Source organism: Coniophora puteana (assembly GCF_000271625.1).
Source record: "Coniophora puteana RWD-64-598 SS2 unplaced genomic scaffold CONPUscaffold_7, whole genome shotgun sequence".
Classification (NCBI taxonomy): Eukaryota; Fungi; Basidiomycota; class Agaricomycetes; order Boletales; family Coniophoraceae; genus Coniophora; species Coniophora puteana.
This window is the reverse complement of record NW_006913059.1, coordinates 510195-523951: the sequence shown is the minus strand read 5'-3', so window position 1 is coordinate 523951 and position 13757 is coordinate 510195. Positions and strand designations below refer to the sequence as shown.

At 51.5% G+C, this 13757-nt stretch overlaps 4 protein-coding genes across 4 annotated transcripts; 1 reads left to right on the top strand and 3 right to left on the bottom strand.

Annotated features, from left to right (window-relative positions):
• The first annotated feature begins 3343 nt into the window (after positions 1-3343).
• CONPUDRAFT_82604 (uncharacterized protein) lies at positions 3344-4797 on the top strand. The gene is made up of 4 exons (XM_007771093.1): positions 3344-4096; positions 4154-4516; positions 4569-4647; positions 4705-4797. The coding sequence occupies exon 1, from the start codon at positions 3367-3369 to the stop codon at positions 4063-4065; it is 699 nt and encodes a 232-aa protein (XP_007769283.1). The 5' UTR covers positions 3344-3366; the 3' UTR covers positions 4066-4096; positions 4154-4516; positions 4569-4647; positions 4705-4797.
• Positions 4798-7779: 2982 nt separating this feature from the next.
• CONPUDRAFT_137573 (uncharacterized protein) lies at positions 7780-9805 on the bottom strand (the record flags this gene model as incomplete). Its single annotated transcript, XM_007771092.1, has 3 exons — positions 7780-9006; positions 9181-9253; positions 9307-9805. Coding segments are annotated over 3 exons (1672 nt in total), but the record flags the coding sequence as incomplete, so codon positions are not given.
• Positions 9806-10703: 898 nt separating this feature from the next.
• Positions 10704-11000, bottom strand: CONPUDRAFT_165866 (uncharacterized protein; the record flags this gene model as incomplete). Its single annotated transcript, XM_007771091.1, has 1 exon — positions 10704-11000. A coding segment is annotated over one exon (189 nt), but the record flags the coding sequence as incomplete, so codon positions are not given.
• Positions 11001-12665: 1665 nt separating this feature from the next.
• Positions 12666-13647, bottom strand: CONPUDRAFT_144447 (uncharacterized protein). Its single transcript, XM_007771090.1, has 4 exons — positions 13429-13647; positions 13199-13373; positions 12906-13143; positions 12666-12855 (listed from the first exon to the last, which is right to left on the bottom strand). Exons 3-4 carry the CDS (start codon positions 12933-12935, stop codon positions 12718-12720), a joined length of 168 nt encoding a protein of 55 aa, XP_007769280.1. The 5' UTR covers positions 12936-13143; positions 13199-13373; positions 13429-13647; the 3' UTR covers positions 12666-12717.
• Between the last annotated feature and the right edge of the window lie 110 nt (positions 13648-13757).

Genomic DNA, 13757 nt, shown 5'->3' with positions numbered 1-13757 from the left:
ATACGTCTCTATCGACCGTCTCGCGAGTCTGTTCTACAATCTATAAACAATCCACCACGCACGCCATGTCTTTCGTACTCAATGATCATGTTCGTGATACATGTTCATCCCGTTGCACTATACTGTATCCATGTATTTATTCATCCGTACGCTATCGTGGCGGGGATCACCGTCGTATATATATGTAACTTGCTTTTCAGTCAACCAACAGTGCATAGAACGCGTTCATCGGTGTCGCAGGATCACACGATGTCAAGTGGCGGGTGTTCATCTGTCTACTCATAGCTAAAGGGGCTCGTACTAACCACGTCTGCAATGTATCTGTGGCATGTAATTTCCGCTGCTCTTGCGGCCCGTGCTATTCAAACGTCTTCATTTTCTCCACGGGCCGGGGTAACCGAAAAGAGCGCTAGAGAACGTTGGCTTCATGTGTCGACTCTTCTGGCACAGGGCCTTCTTGTATATTTTTTTAACGAAATAAGTCACCATGTGACTTCATGAATCTCGCATTTCGGGCCATTATCTAGCCCTGTCGCTCACCCTACCGGATTGACCGGGGGCTTTTCCATTGGCTTTTTATATGCTTCGTCGTTGGGTGCCAAGTATTGTCTTGATATCAAAAAATGAGGTCAAATTTCAGTTCAAGCGAACTTCAGTATTGCAAGAGCCACATGGATGACGCTGATGAAGCGGTCTGGGGTCTGTTAGAGATTCGGATTCTCCAGAGATTCAGTAGCTGCCACAACAGACAAACAACCTGAGACTAGAGTTGCTTCCAGCTCACAGGAAGCGTAGATATGGCCCATAATCTATTGAAAACCACATTTCAAAGTCCCAAGGCGATAGTGGCCTAAGTGAGTGTTTTTGCCTAAACTTCTAAGCCTAGATATACATGAGCTATATATGACACGACACCAACGCGAACGGCTTATTACCCCCAGACGCTTGCGGCATAGGCGAATCAGGGACGGCGCCGCACCGACGCTCACATATAACGTTCGAGCTCCATTCGTTTGCTTCTCTTCTGAGGCGCCAGATACGCCCGATAGTGTCGAAACGGTGAAAAAGGATACCCAAATGGACCTCCTATCTTGCTCCCGATGCACGTCAATCGGAAATATTAATGATCGTCAGGGGACGTTATGGTACGACGCTTCCGACATCGGGATATCGAAGCTCGGTAACCAAATCGGATTAGCTGGGCGAGTTTCACGGACTCTGAACCGGGGCTTAATTAACTTGGAATGCGAGCCTGCGTTATGTTGCACCCGGGAAAGGTGTTCCGACTTACCGAGCCACCTAATCACTTTCCTTTAGTGTGAGTCGAAGCCGCCATGCAATAGCAGCGTCTTCGCGTCGCCAGCTCGGGCATTGCCGGCGCTCACGTGCGCCGAGCGGCAGGCGGAGTCATAGGGCTTCCCCAATAAAAGATCCTGATCGAGATCACCTAGTGGCGTCCAGCACGAAATGCAGACCGGGTTCCTGCAGCAGCCGAATTCGAAAGTCGAGAGAGTGTGCAAACCTTGTGAACATAACCTTGATGTTTTGCCGACTGCGGCGGCCAACCTGTGCGTTGCGCCCCCGGATGCGTAGGTCTGGGCACATTAGAGGGGAGCAGGTCAGTGTACGTCATCCAATAAGGCGGCGGTCTTCTATTAGGCTAACAGGGTGATCGTCAGAGGCTCGATGAGGCTTTATAGTCTCACATCACTGGGTTCGAGTAACATTAATATTCGCCAGCGGTGGTAAGTTCGCCCCCTCATTCGCACAAGGGATCGCAGCTGGGCTGTGGATGGAGCCTAGGAAGGTCTAGGTGCTCCTATTTCTTGTAAAAATGGGAGCTCAAGCGCGCTTATTCCACTAATAGTATTCACCCTTGTCTTGTTTTCAGCTGCCAGTCATGCATCCTCACACCGCCTATACCTAACGGCACCCCCCCAAATATTCGCTGTCCATCTTGGTTCAACAAGTACTCGTATTACGCCGCGGCGTCATGCATGCATCATACCGCAATCACGGGAGTGGAGCCGCTTCCGCCATTTCGTCGGTCCTTCGCTGATCGCAACCCAGAGCTCAAATCTGACATATACTATGCCTGTGCCCCCGATGAAACAACGCGCCCTTCGTGAAACATGCATGTACTTCAAGTATCTTGAACGCGTCTCTCAGCCATTACCTCCCAAAATTTGTTTGTGGACTGTGCTAGGTCTATTTGATAGCATAGTCGAAGCTCAGAAGCTAGATCCTAAAATTGAGTAAATACGGCTCGAAAGACTGTCGTGTGTTCTACCCTTCAAGGCTTATTCGCTCAGGGCACCGGGTTAAATGTTACCCAATTTCTTTGAGCTCCCGGTGACGATATGACTGGTACCCAAAGAGCACTGTACATTAATTGTGTACACTAATGTTTAGATAAATGTGACATATAAACGTTGGAATGTTGTCCATGGAAGATAGGGGGTTTAGCGCGGTGGAAGCCGGCATCTCGCTGGCATCTCTCCCAGACAACAGGCAAGTCTGTCGCTTTGTCTCAGGCTGTGGAAGACACTGCGATATATGAATATTAAGTTTTTGAAGGTTGTTGTAGGAGTATGTGGCCAAGGGACTGAGTGCAAGTCGAGGATGTTTCACGACAGGCGCGTTGTTTCATCGGGGGCACAGGCATAGTACGTCACGAGGTTAAAACATCGATGCTCCAGCCTCCAACGGGAGCTGTACCACTCCGTCGGCCATCAATCTGTCCTTGGCAGGTCGCTCGGTGCAGCATTCATTTCAAACCTAAGGCAAGGGAGTTTAAGTCACTTCTCCGTCGCCTCGTTCTCTTATCCTGGTAGCCGCCTCTGCTTCATTTCTCACTCCCACCATGTACATGATTGGCCAAAGCCCCCATGATGACTCTGAGATAGGGTCCCAGCCACACTCCACCATACCCTACCCATCGTCGGCGATGATGTGTGCTGGCCTAGCTACATCCCTGCCCATGTCTCATACCAGAACCGATATCCACGCTCTCAACAAATATCACCAAAATTCCTCGTGCGATACCCCCCAATATCACTCAGCTGGGCAACAGCAACAAGTAGGATATCCAGAGCGTTTCCAACGCACGGATTTTGGTGTCGGAACAGGTGGCTACGGTGATGAGTTCAGCTCGGTGAGCAGTGTGACTCACCTCTACCTCAGACCATTCATTTACTCTCCCCCGACTAGTACTCTGCCGCAAACCCGTCATATAATCTGACGGAGCCCGATCTTTCCCAAACTGTCCAGGCCCAGCCGCAACAAATCGCTCAAAATGCTCCTACGTACCACCCACTGTCATCGGCGCTGTCTTCAGGATCGTATTACGATTCCTTCCGTGACTCTATGGACAGTGCTCCGCCGTCTTTTAGCCGAAATCCACCCCCGTCTTCGTCGTCCGACCAGGGACACTACGCCCCCATGCCATCTGAGCATATGGGCCAGGATCCCTCTCAGCTGTCCCTCCAAACCGGCTACTCCGAGCTGACTGCAGCCCTGGGCCCAGGACGACCCGCCTCACCTTCATCCATGGCATTCTCAAGCCCGGCTCGCTCCACCGGCTATTGGCCGAACTCGCCAGCGTGGATGAGCACCTCCCTCAGCGACGGTGCCTCACCCCTGTGGTCGCACGAGTGCACCGACGAGTGCAACATGCCCCTGCCACCGGCAGGATACTATATGACTCAGAGCGGTGCTATTGGGTATCGCAGGAAGGATTCGGACGAAACTGCCGGCTCTTTCCAGAATCTATCGATGGCGTATGCGGCTGAAGCCCAGAAACAGGTTTCGGACGAGCACGCCAACGAGGAGTTGCAGCAGGGGCAAGGGCAGGGGCAGGAGCAGGGACAGGAGCAGGAGCAGGAGCAGAAGAAGGAACAGAAACAGGCGTTGAAGAAATCAGGGGCGAAGCGCCGGTTCCACGAGTGCCCGGTCTGCTACAAAGTCTTCTCCCGCCCAAGCGGTCTGGCAACGCACATGAGCACGCATACTGGGGCCAGACGTGAGCCCATCCGCAGCACCCTTTTCATAGCCGTACCGCTTTGAGGAGATCGTAACCTCGAATCGGTGAATCGGTGTCCGTTCATTCAGTTCCGGGTTCCATGTCTTGACCACATCTAACACAACCCAACAGCGTTCAAATGCCAGGTGTCCGGCTGCGACAAGCGCTTCGTGGTCCGCTCGAATGCGACGCGGCATCTCCGCACGCACGGGTTCAGGCCAGACGGCTCGCGCGAACAACCCCAGGCCTTCACCGTTGGGTTTCGAGAGCCCGTCGTCTCGTACAACATGGACCCGAGCGCGGTCACACCTAATAGCTACGAGTGGGTCCCGCAGGAGGCATCGGGATTGCCTGTTCAGGGTATCGGGCGCTTGTGTCAGGACGATCTTCACCGAACTCCCGAGCGCCATGCAATCATGAGCGGTGAGGCCAGTTTCCACAGTTACGAGGAAGATAGGGGAGGGGGAGGGAGTTTCAGTTGAAGTGTGCATTTTCGTAAGCCTTTTCATGATTTATCCCTCGTGCACTAATGACTTTTCCTGAATAGCTTCTCAACACCATTGACGGCCTGGGAAACCCCGCTTGCAAAAGAGTTGGCGCACACGATCTGTGTAAAGCATCGCAATGTAAGTGAGCTTCACCTTGCTTACGTTCATTATCTTACATATCCCGCCTCTCGTCAGTTTCTCTATGTTCATTATGCCCATTGTAGACAACTTCATTTCGTCGTTATACACGTTTTCTTGGCGTCTTCTTGCCCATGTCTCATATCATCGGCCATTCGCATTGTTCCTCTATGCATGCATTCTATTTTATTCACGCATTGTCATCTCGTGTGTCGCATCATTCACATAGATATCAACTCTACTTCTTCTTCTTGTCTTTTGGCGTTATACATACACGCGCATGGGTTAATCAATTCATTGGGGATTGGCGGTCTACATGTGCCCAGCGGACCGTGCGGGCAGCCCTCAGACGCCCACCAAAAACCTCCGCAAGAACGTACAGAACTTCGCAACGTCCGAGTCACGCGCGTCTCCCAGTGTCCTGCTCAGCCATTCGACCGTCTTGTTCATATCCCACTTTGACATCTCGTCTAGGCCAGCGTCTGACTTGTACGGGTGAACCCTCGTGAGGAAGGCGACCCAGATCGCGCTCAGCTCCCGAGGAAGGGCATTGTTGAGTTGCACCAGGCGTTGCTGGTCTTGCATCAGTGGGCCAATGAGGTTAATATGAGGCTCGCAGACGCCGTACGGCGTGTTGAGGGGACACGGTGGCGCATCTTTTGACGGCACCAGGAGCGCTCGTCTCTCCGCAGGTGTAGAGACATTGTTCAACGCGGGAATTCCAAGCCGTGCACCCGATGAATGCGACGGCGCTCGCCTCTCAACTGGCGTAGAAACATTGTCCGATACAGCTACTTCAAGCCGTGCACCTGACGAAGGGATGCTTTCCAGGTGCACAGAGGGAATTGCTGGGCGCTTCTCCCAAACATGTATCAATGTGCCTCTCACCACACACGGCCGTTTCTTGCCCTGAAAGAGTCGGTGTGACCATCGAAGAAGATTTCGATCATGGGTGAAGCCAACTCACTTGGGTTTCTAGTAGTAAATCATTTCGACGGATCATGACTCTCCTCGCCAACGCCTCTATGGCCCATGCGTCCTCATAACGCAGGAACAACACGCGAAAGAGCGCACAGCAACACTCGCCCGAGGCGGCAATAAACACCTATTCGAGTGTGCGCAGTGTCAACGCCACAGGTCAGGGACGGATGGTGAATGTTATCAAGGGAAGGCAATTTACCTCGCCATAAAGCCTCCTCAGGGCATCTGGCCTCTGCGCATTAAACGGGCGGGTCAAGTCAAACGTCTTCTTTATGTATGGCTTCAGCAGCGTCTGGTTAGCACGCAGCCAGCGCTCAGCTCTCGTGTGCTCGATGTTTTTATGGTGAGACTGACCAAGAATCCTTTTACGGTGGCGCCAGTCTTCATTTTGAGAGCATCATACATGATGTGGACCGGAGCCTTGTCACTACCAGAGGCATGAAATATATCCTCTTGAGGACGGGAGATGATGCTCCCGGCGTCATCTGAGAGTATTTCCCTACACATCCATTCATTGACGAACGGCTGAGATGTTAGCACTTGCGATGTCAAGACAGGGCAGCTCATTTCCAGTCTAGGATAACCTTGAACAGCACCGCAGAAACGCGTTGGTTCCGGGAAAGGTACGTAGACGGCAGGGTTGAAGGTTATTATACGATCTCCAATCTTCCTGCCACATGGTAAACACGAGCGCTATCTAAAGAGAGCAAGTGCTAGTGAACTTCCATCTAGAGATAGCTCGTAAGTCAGTACTCCATATCTCGGCGATGCTTCGGTAAAAGAAACGAATGCATGTGTGCTTCCTTTTCTCTGCTTATAGTACGTCTCGACATGGTTCAAAAGCGTCAAATGATAACCCAGATCCACATATGCATGAGACACGAAGCGGTTCTCAAGCACATGCGAAAAAACTCAGCAAGAACGTACAAAACTGAGCAACATCCCTGTCACTAGCATCGTCCAACATCTCGCTCAACCAAGGCGCCAGCTGCCTCACACCCCACCTCGACATCTGACTCAGACCAGCGTCCGACTTGAACGCATGATCCCGCGTGAGGAAGGCGATCCAGACGGCACTCAGCTTCCGCGGGAGCGCTTCTTGCAGCGACACAAGCATCCGTTGGCTGCCCATTTGGACGCTCAAATTCCTAGTGGACTTGCGCTGGACGCGGTTTCGACTACTGCGCCGGTAGAGTCCATCTCCCGGAGCCACGATGCGCACACGCTTCCTCGTCAACGCGGAAGCCTTGGCTGAGGATCGGGTAGTGACCATTGCAGAGGATGGGTACGTATAGCGTAGCCTAGAGGATGCGCCAGGACGCTCCTCCCAAAGGCGCACAAGCACTCCACGCAACGCTGGCGCCCGTTTCTTGCCCTGTGTCCGCGTATCAGTGTCAGGCCCGGAGATGTGACGCAGAACTGTTCTAGTCACAGGGTCAAACGAGCACACACCAGTTTTTCGCGCAGCATCTCTGTCCTGCGTATCATCAACCTTCTCGTGAGCGCCTCGATAGGCCACGCATCCTCATAGCGTACGAACAATACGCGTAGAAACGCAGAGTACGAAGAGTCTTGCGAAGAATCCGCTCGGATCTGAGCGGACGTTCGTATCGTCAACATCAACGTCGCATGTCCACGGTGTGGCTGCATAGTGTTAGGAAGGAAGTGACGTACCTCGTCCCGAAGCGACTCAATAGCATCTTTTCTCTGCTTATCAAAGTAGCATGTCAAGTTGAGCGTTTGTGTCACATATTTCCTCAGCAGTACCTAAACGACGTTCGATTGAATTTTCACGCGTTCGGTGACAAGGTGAGATGAACGAGACTGACCATCAAACCAGACACCATACCACTCTCCCTCATCTTCAGAGCGTCGTACATAACTCGTATCGGCACCTTATCCCGTCCAAACGAACGAAAGGCTTTCTCGTCTGGTCGGGGAATGGTACTCTCTGCGTCATCACGAAGCAACTTGGCACACATCCACTCGGTAGTCGATGGCTGGAATGTCACTGCGGAACGATTCATGTTAGACGGGTGAGCGCTTGATAACAGTGCAGCGATGCGTTGATCTTGGGATCGTGAATCCCAGATGGCCACAGTCATATAACTTTGCTTCCCTCCCACGGCATTTGCGCGAAACGCGATGGGTCTGAGAGACGTCCGAAGGAGCCGGGTCCGCTTCCATGCAATAGCACATATAAGTACACAATATTACAGCAGAGTCAGTAAAATAAGAAAACACGTCACCATACCGAGGCTGTTCAACGCAGCAAACATCATCGATACGCCGTCGAGTCCTGCAACCTCCACTGCCGGAACGGCGACCACCACCACAACGTACGTGTCCACGTCCTCGCCTCCGTCTCCTCAATGGCTAATGCTTGCCTCGTTCGCGATCGGCCCCTCCCATCTTCTGCGTCCCCTACAACTCCCGGCTCATTCGTCAGCGTCGCAGCGTCCGTTTCATCATCTACGGCTCCATCCTCAAGTTCCCTCCGCCCCCGCTCTGACTGCCGCAAGCCAAAACTCCCCAATCCCCAGCCAATAACGCGCGCATTTGGCTCTCGCTGAGAGTTGCGCCTATCTTCGCGGCCGTATACCTGGTGTATACGCTCGGTGCGTTCGACTGCCTGTTCACGAGCGGCAGTAAGGTGGGCGTGACGGAGAGCTGTGAACCAACTGCGCCATGGTCGCAGAAACGTGGGTCCAGTCGAGTCCACAGCCGACGAGGACGGGGCCGTCGAGCCTGAGTCCATGACCGTCGCAGAACCAGCGTGTCTCTCAGACTGGTCATCTGGAGCCTCTCCTTCCCCTACCGAGACAGCATCGCTGTCGCTTGACTGCGCCCGGCGCTTCTGCAGAGACCCGAGAGAATCGGGTTTAGGCTTGAACGCACTGGTGACACCCTTCCAAACGACCTTGGCCTTCTCGCGTTGTTCCTTCCTCCGCTGAGCGCGCAGCTGGCGTTTCTGGATGTTCTTTTCTTCCCACTCTATACGCTTTTCCGCCTCGCGCACCCCGACGCCTGAGCCCACCCACCACCAATATCCGAGGAAACTTTGCCACAGTGTCACTGCCCAGATAAGCTTCGGGAGCCAGGTGTACTGGTCAGAGCGAGGGATGTAGAAGAAGTTGAGGGTCGTGGAGATAAGGGCGAGTATGATGGCACCGGCACCAAAAGTCGCAGTACCACCATCAGTGCGCCAAGCTTGTTCGCGGTTGACGACGAAGCCCCATAGGACGAGAGCGGTGGTGAAAAGGAGGGAGAGGGTCGCATTACAGACATTTCGGACATCCTCAAGCACGCTGAGAACCTCTGGGGAAGTTATGGCTACGGGGAGGACTTGCATAACGGCCGCAACGATTGCCAAAGGGCCTGCAGGCTAATAATCAGTGATACGGTCATACGGTGAAAGAAGGAGGAAGAAAGGTGGGTAAAGGGAGCTGATGTCGGTTAGCCCCGACGGAATGATTGATTCGTGCGCAAGAAGAATGAATGGCGAAATGGGGGGAAATAGATTGCGAAAAGCAACTTAAACGCACGACTTACCGAGCAGGCAAAATATGAGTCTTGCCTCAAGAGATGATGGGTAGAGGAGCGTCAAGAAATGGATATGAGTGATCTGCATGGGGAGAGTTGGATGGGGCTATCTATTAATAGGATAGAGGGACGAACCTGGACGACTGTCGATGTCGTCGCATTCATCACTATCCAAGTTGCGCTCTCCGCTGCAGTCCAGACATGCGCATACAGCATCGTAGGATCGGTGCTGTTTGTCGGACCATTGCCGTAGTCGAAACGAGGCATGTCGACCTGAAGATAGCTGAGCATGTAGGGCCAATGCTGGCTTTCTTGCACGGTTGACCGAAAGATGAGGTATAAAGTGGCGATGAGGGAGACCATGAGGGAGATAACACATATCATTTGGAGGACGTAGTTGGCTCGTGCCATCGGATAGTGGTATTGTGCGGTGAAAAGGAGGTGGAGGAAGAGCATGACGACGAGTGTGAGGATGATTCCGGTGGAGAGGATCTGGACGGGCAGAGACTTGGAGAACGGGGGTCTATACCTGAGAATGGGATCGGAAGAGTAGCCATTGTCCCCGGAGGAGTCTGCGGCGTTTGTTGCGACGACAAACCATAGCAGAGATAGGAAAAAGAGGAGGAGGAGCATTCGGTGGCGTTTCAAGCAGACCGCCATCATGGCTGCAATGGCCAAGGTATAATATCCGTCACGCTTGACAGGCGTGACATGTCACATATCTCTTGGCTTTCGTGCGCTTCCTCCTTTTCCCACCGCCCACGTTCGTATAAACGCTCGTCGAACAAAATTATCTCCGGCGTTTCACGAATGTACTGTATGGTCAACGGCAGAGACCAGAACACGAACCTTACCAGCCGCCCAATCCATTGACGCGGACACACGCCACAGCTTGTTCCAGCATTGCCAAGCCTTGCATGCTCCTGAGCTCCAGCTTGGCAGCCGGTATTCGGCCAAAGGGTTTATGTCAGCAAGACGCACTTCGCGTCCAGACCGACCTCAGGCCTCCATCCAAAATGATAGTTTGCTTCGCAAATAAAGTGGCCCCGTATTTCGCCTGTTAAATTTGCTAGTTGTGTAGACGCTGTTCCAAGATATAGATAACGATGAGACGTCTACTCTGAACAGCTTTCGGCCGCGGGACCCGCCTAGTGGACTTGTCGTAAACACAAGCTTATAGGCTTGATCAAAATTTGACACGCAGTTGCCTGCATGGCTGAACGTGCTGCTACGTCGCCTCAAGTTCTTTGATAATGCTTATAGTCCTTGACGCTATTGGTCAGCGGAGAGGCTTCTGAGAAAAGGTGTGGATATGCCAAGAGTTGACAACACCTTTCGGGCGCAAGTTGAAGTTAGACTGCGGGTGACAAGGTGACAACCAAGGGGACGCGTGCCTGATTGATTGATAGCCGCGGAAAGTTTCGAGGAGAAGTTTCCGAGAATAGATAAATAACTCCTGAGCTCACGTTCGCAGCAAACTTCAAAGGTAAAGGACGAAGATGTAGAAGAGAAGAAAAGATTCATTGGAGGGAATAAAACATGCGTTAAGTAGTACGTAATTAGTGGAGTCCGAGCCTATCATAGTCCACATCAATAACACTCATACCGCGCTCTGTCCAGCGAAAACAAGTATCAATCGACTAGTAAGAGCCATACTGCTTCGACTTGTTGCCGGACGAGAAAGCGTTCTTCTTCGAATCGTCTTTATCGTCGTGCTTAGCATCTTTGTCGTTGTTCTTCTGAACATTTTCTATGTCCTTATTCTGGTCGACGTCGATGTTCAAGTCCTTGTTGTAGTCCTTGTCCTTGTTCGAGTCGTCTTTCTTTTGCTAGAATACACTCGTTAGGTTGGTAGCTCAGGAAATGTGATCATTCACCCACGTCAGATTCTTTCTTGTCCTGAATAAAACCGATCAGAAGGACGTCTTGGTAGCGCATGCAAAAAAGACTTACGCTATCTTTCTTGCCGGAACCATTCTGGCTGCCATATCCGCCAGACCCGCCTTCGTCCCCACCACGTTTACGACCAGCTTGGCCGTACTGCTTGCCGTATCCGTGATCGCTCTTGTTCTTATCGTCCTTCTTGTGGTCGGAATCCTTCTTGTTGGACTCATCGTCGTTGGCATTCTCTTTGTCGGAGATATGGACATCAGTGTTCTCCTTGTCCTTCGACTTTTTCAAGTCATCGTTCTGAGTAAAGGAATGGGCGCGTTAGCGAATGTATTATGATGATGATGATGAAAAAACGCGGGGGCGGTGGCTCACATCCTGCTTCTCGCCCTTGTCATTTTGCTTCTGATCGTTCTAAACGTGCACAGTTAATACATGTCAAAGAGACGAGAATAAGGAAAGATAAAGACGCACGTTATAGCCGTTAGCATGGTTCTGCCAGATATACATCAGCTATTGCACGGAGTAAAGCAGACGAGTCAAAACTCACTTCATAAGACTGTCCCTCAGAGCCTCCGCCGTAGCCATCACTGCCGCGCTTCCAGCCCTGTTGGGCGGCCTGCTTGCCAAAAGCGTTGTCGTTTTTCTGCTTCGAGTCTTCCTTGTGGTCGGCATCATTCTTGTTAGATTCGTCGTCTTTGCTGTTCTCCTTGTCCGATATCTTGATGCTATTATTCTCCTTGTCCTTGTTCGCCTTTTCGTCGTTATTCTATGGGGAAAACGTAAGTCCAATCCAACGAAGAGTTAACTAAACAAACCTCGTTCTTTTCGTTCTTGTCGTTCTTATTTTTCTGGTCCTGTTGGCGAGACGAGTAATTTAGCGGCGAGAAGGGAGGTAGGAATGAAAATATTACATTCTTGCCGCTGGCATTCTGCTACTCATATGTAAATCGAAGATCTTGATCTGTAAGACTCTAACTCACCTCATTGAATTTACCGTAGTTACCGCCATTATCCTGAGCAAGTTAGCAACTGCCACTGGAGCGAACAGTATCGAAAGAAGCACTCACTTCGTCGCCCCCGCGCTTCCAACCAGAGTGCTGGTCCGATTTCGAGCCCAAATTGAAGGCGTTCTTCTTGGAACTATCCTTATCGTCGTTCTTTGCGTTCTTGTCGTTATTCTTCTGCACATTCTCCTTGTCCTTGTTCTGGTCGATGTCGATGTTAAGATCCTTGTTGTAGTCTTTGTCCTTCTTGTTGTCGTCGTTCTTGTGCTATAAGAAAGGTGTAAGCCCCCACGTGTGTAGCCCGCTGGCACACGTTACTTACGCTATCGTCGTTCTTGGACTGCGCAACTCCGTCAGCAACCATCTGCGAGAATGAAACAAGGAACACGTACGCTGTCTTTCTTTCCATAGCCGTTGTCGCTGCCAAAGCTTGAGCCACCATAGCCATCGCCACCTCTGAAGCCAAGGTAAGCGACTGAGAATGGGGATCCTTCGAACGTTTGCTTACCCCGCGAGGTGGATCATGGCGTCATCTCCGACGAGCTATAGGATATCGAGTGAGCATCGACAAACATATATAAAATGGATCACACATACAGGACTCCTGCGGAACGCTTGTACACCGGCGCCGGGATGGATAGCAGCGCCTTCAACGACAGAGCCGGAGACGGCAATGGCGAGAGCGAGAGCAGCGGGGGAGATGAACTTCATGTTGGATAGTAAAAGATGAGACGGTACGAGGATGAATTGGTGGATGAGAGGATGAGTGGGCTTGGTTCGGTATCACCTTCGAATGATTTCACAGGGCATTTATAGTACGATATTCAGGAGACGTACCAAAAGAGACCTCGCAGGCGAGCGTAACATGACGAGCCCTCGGTCGTCATTTCTCGAGCGCAATGGTGTACTCTCGCTGACTTCAGCACTGCGAGTCCAACGATGACTGATTGCGTCGCTTATCACCAGTGCTGGAGTGTATGGAGATTATAGGAGCTTTCGCTGGCGGCAAACCGGCAAGCTGAAGCACGAGTTAACGTAGCTCGATGATTTGCATTCATTTGCTAAATTTAGTCATCTATTTTCGTGAAACGTCAGTTTCAGGTCCCCTATGTTGATTGTAAGGCACAAACTGTCCGGAGCAGTACGATTTCAATATTGAGTGAGCGGTCAGGTTGGACGAAAGAGGGGGGTCCATCGTAGTATTTTTGCACTGACAAGCAAGCGTCTTTGCAGAACAGAGCATTGCACGATAGTATACACATAGGCGACACCTATCAAAAACCGATTCCACTAAAACGGGCTCGGCTAATTTCGGAGATATATTTGAAGGGTTCATTAAGGTAAAGAGTGGCATACGCACTGTTGACAACGTTGAACGTTCGGGCAATGAAATGACGAAATGAAGATGCTTCCGTCGACGGAAAGGAGCACGCTGCCGTGTGCGGCAGCGTTCCTAGGATAAAATTAGCACTGAAACAAAATTAGCAGCTTACTGAGAGGAAAAGGAGATATGTAGCGGTAGCCGCTATGCCGCGTGCTCGACGGAACTCAAGTGTTCGTGCGTTGGATTTTGCGCAGCCTCAGACAGGGGATGATGTTGCAGAACAAATAGTAAGCAATGTCGGTTTGAAGGCACTTGCTATAGCAAAAATGGATACGTGCGCAGTAACTGCCGAGATGTCATAGTGG

Bases quoted from the DNA above. Each gene is read 5' to 3' on its own strand.
- CONPUDRAFT_82604 (XM_007771093.1), top strand. From the start codon at position 3,367: ATGGACAGTGCTCCGCCGTCTTTTAGCCGAAATCCACCCCCGTCTTCG.
- CONPUDRAFT_144447 (XM_007771090.1), bottom strand. From the start codon at position 12,935: ATGTTACGCTCGCCTGCGAGGTCTCTTTTG. The intron at 12,856-12,905 runs GTACGTCTCCTG...AATCATTCGAAG, and splicing joins CGCCTGCGAGGTCTCTTTTG to GTGATACCGAACCAAGCCCA.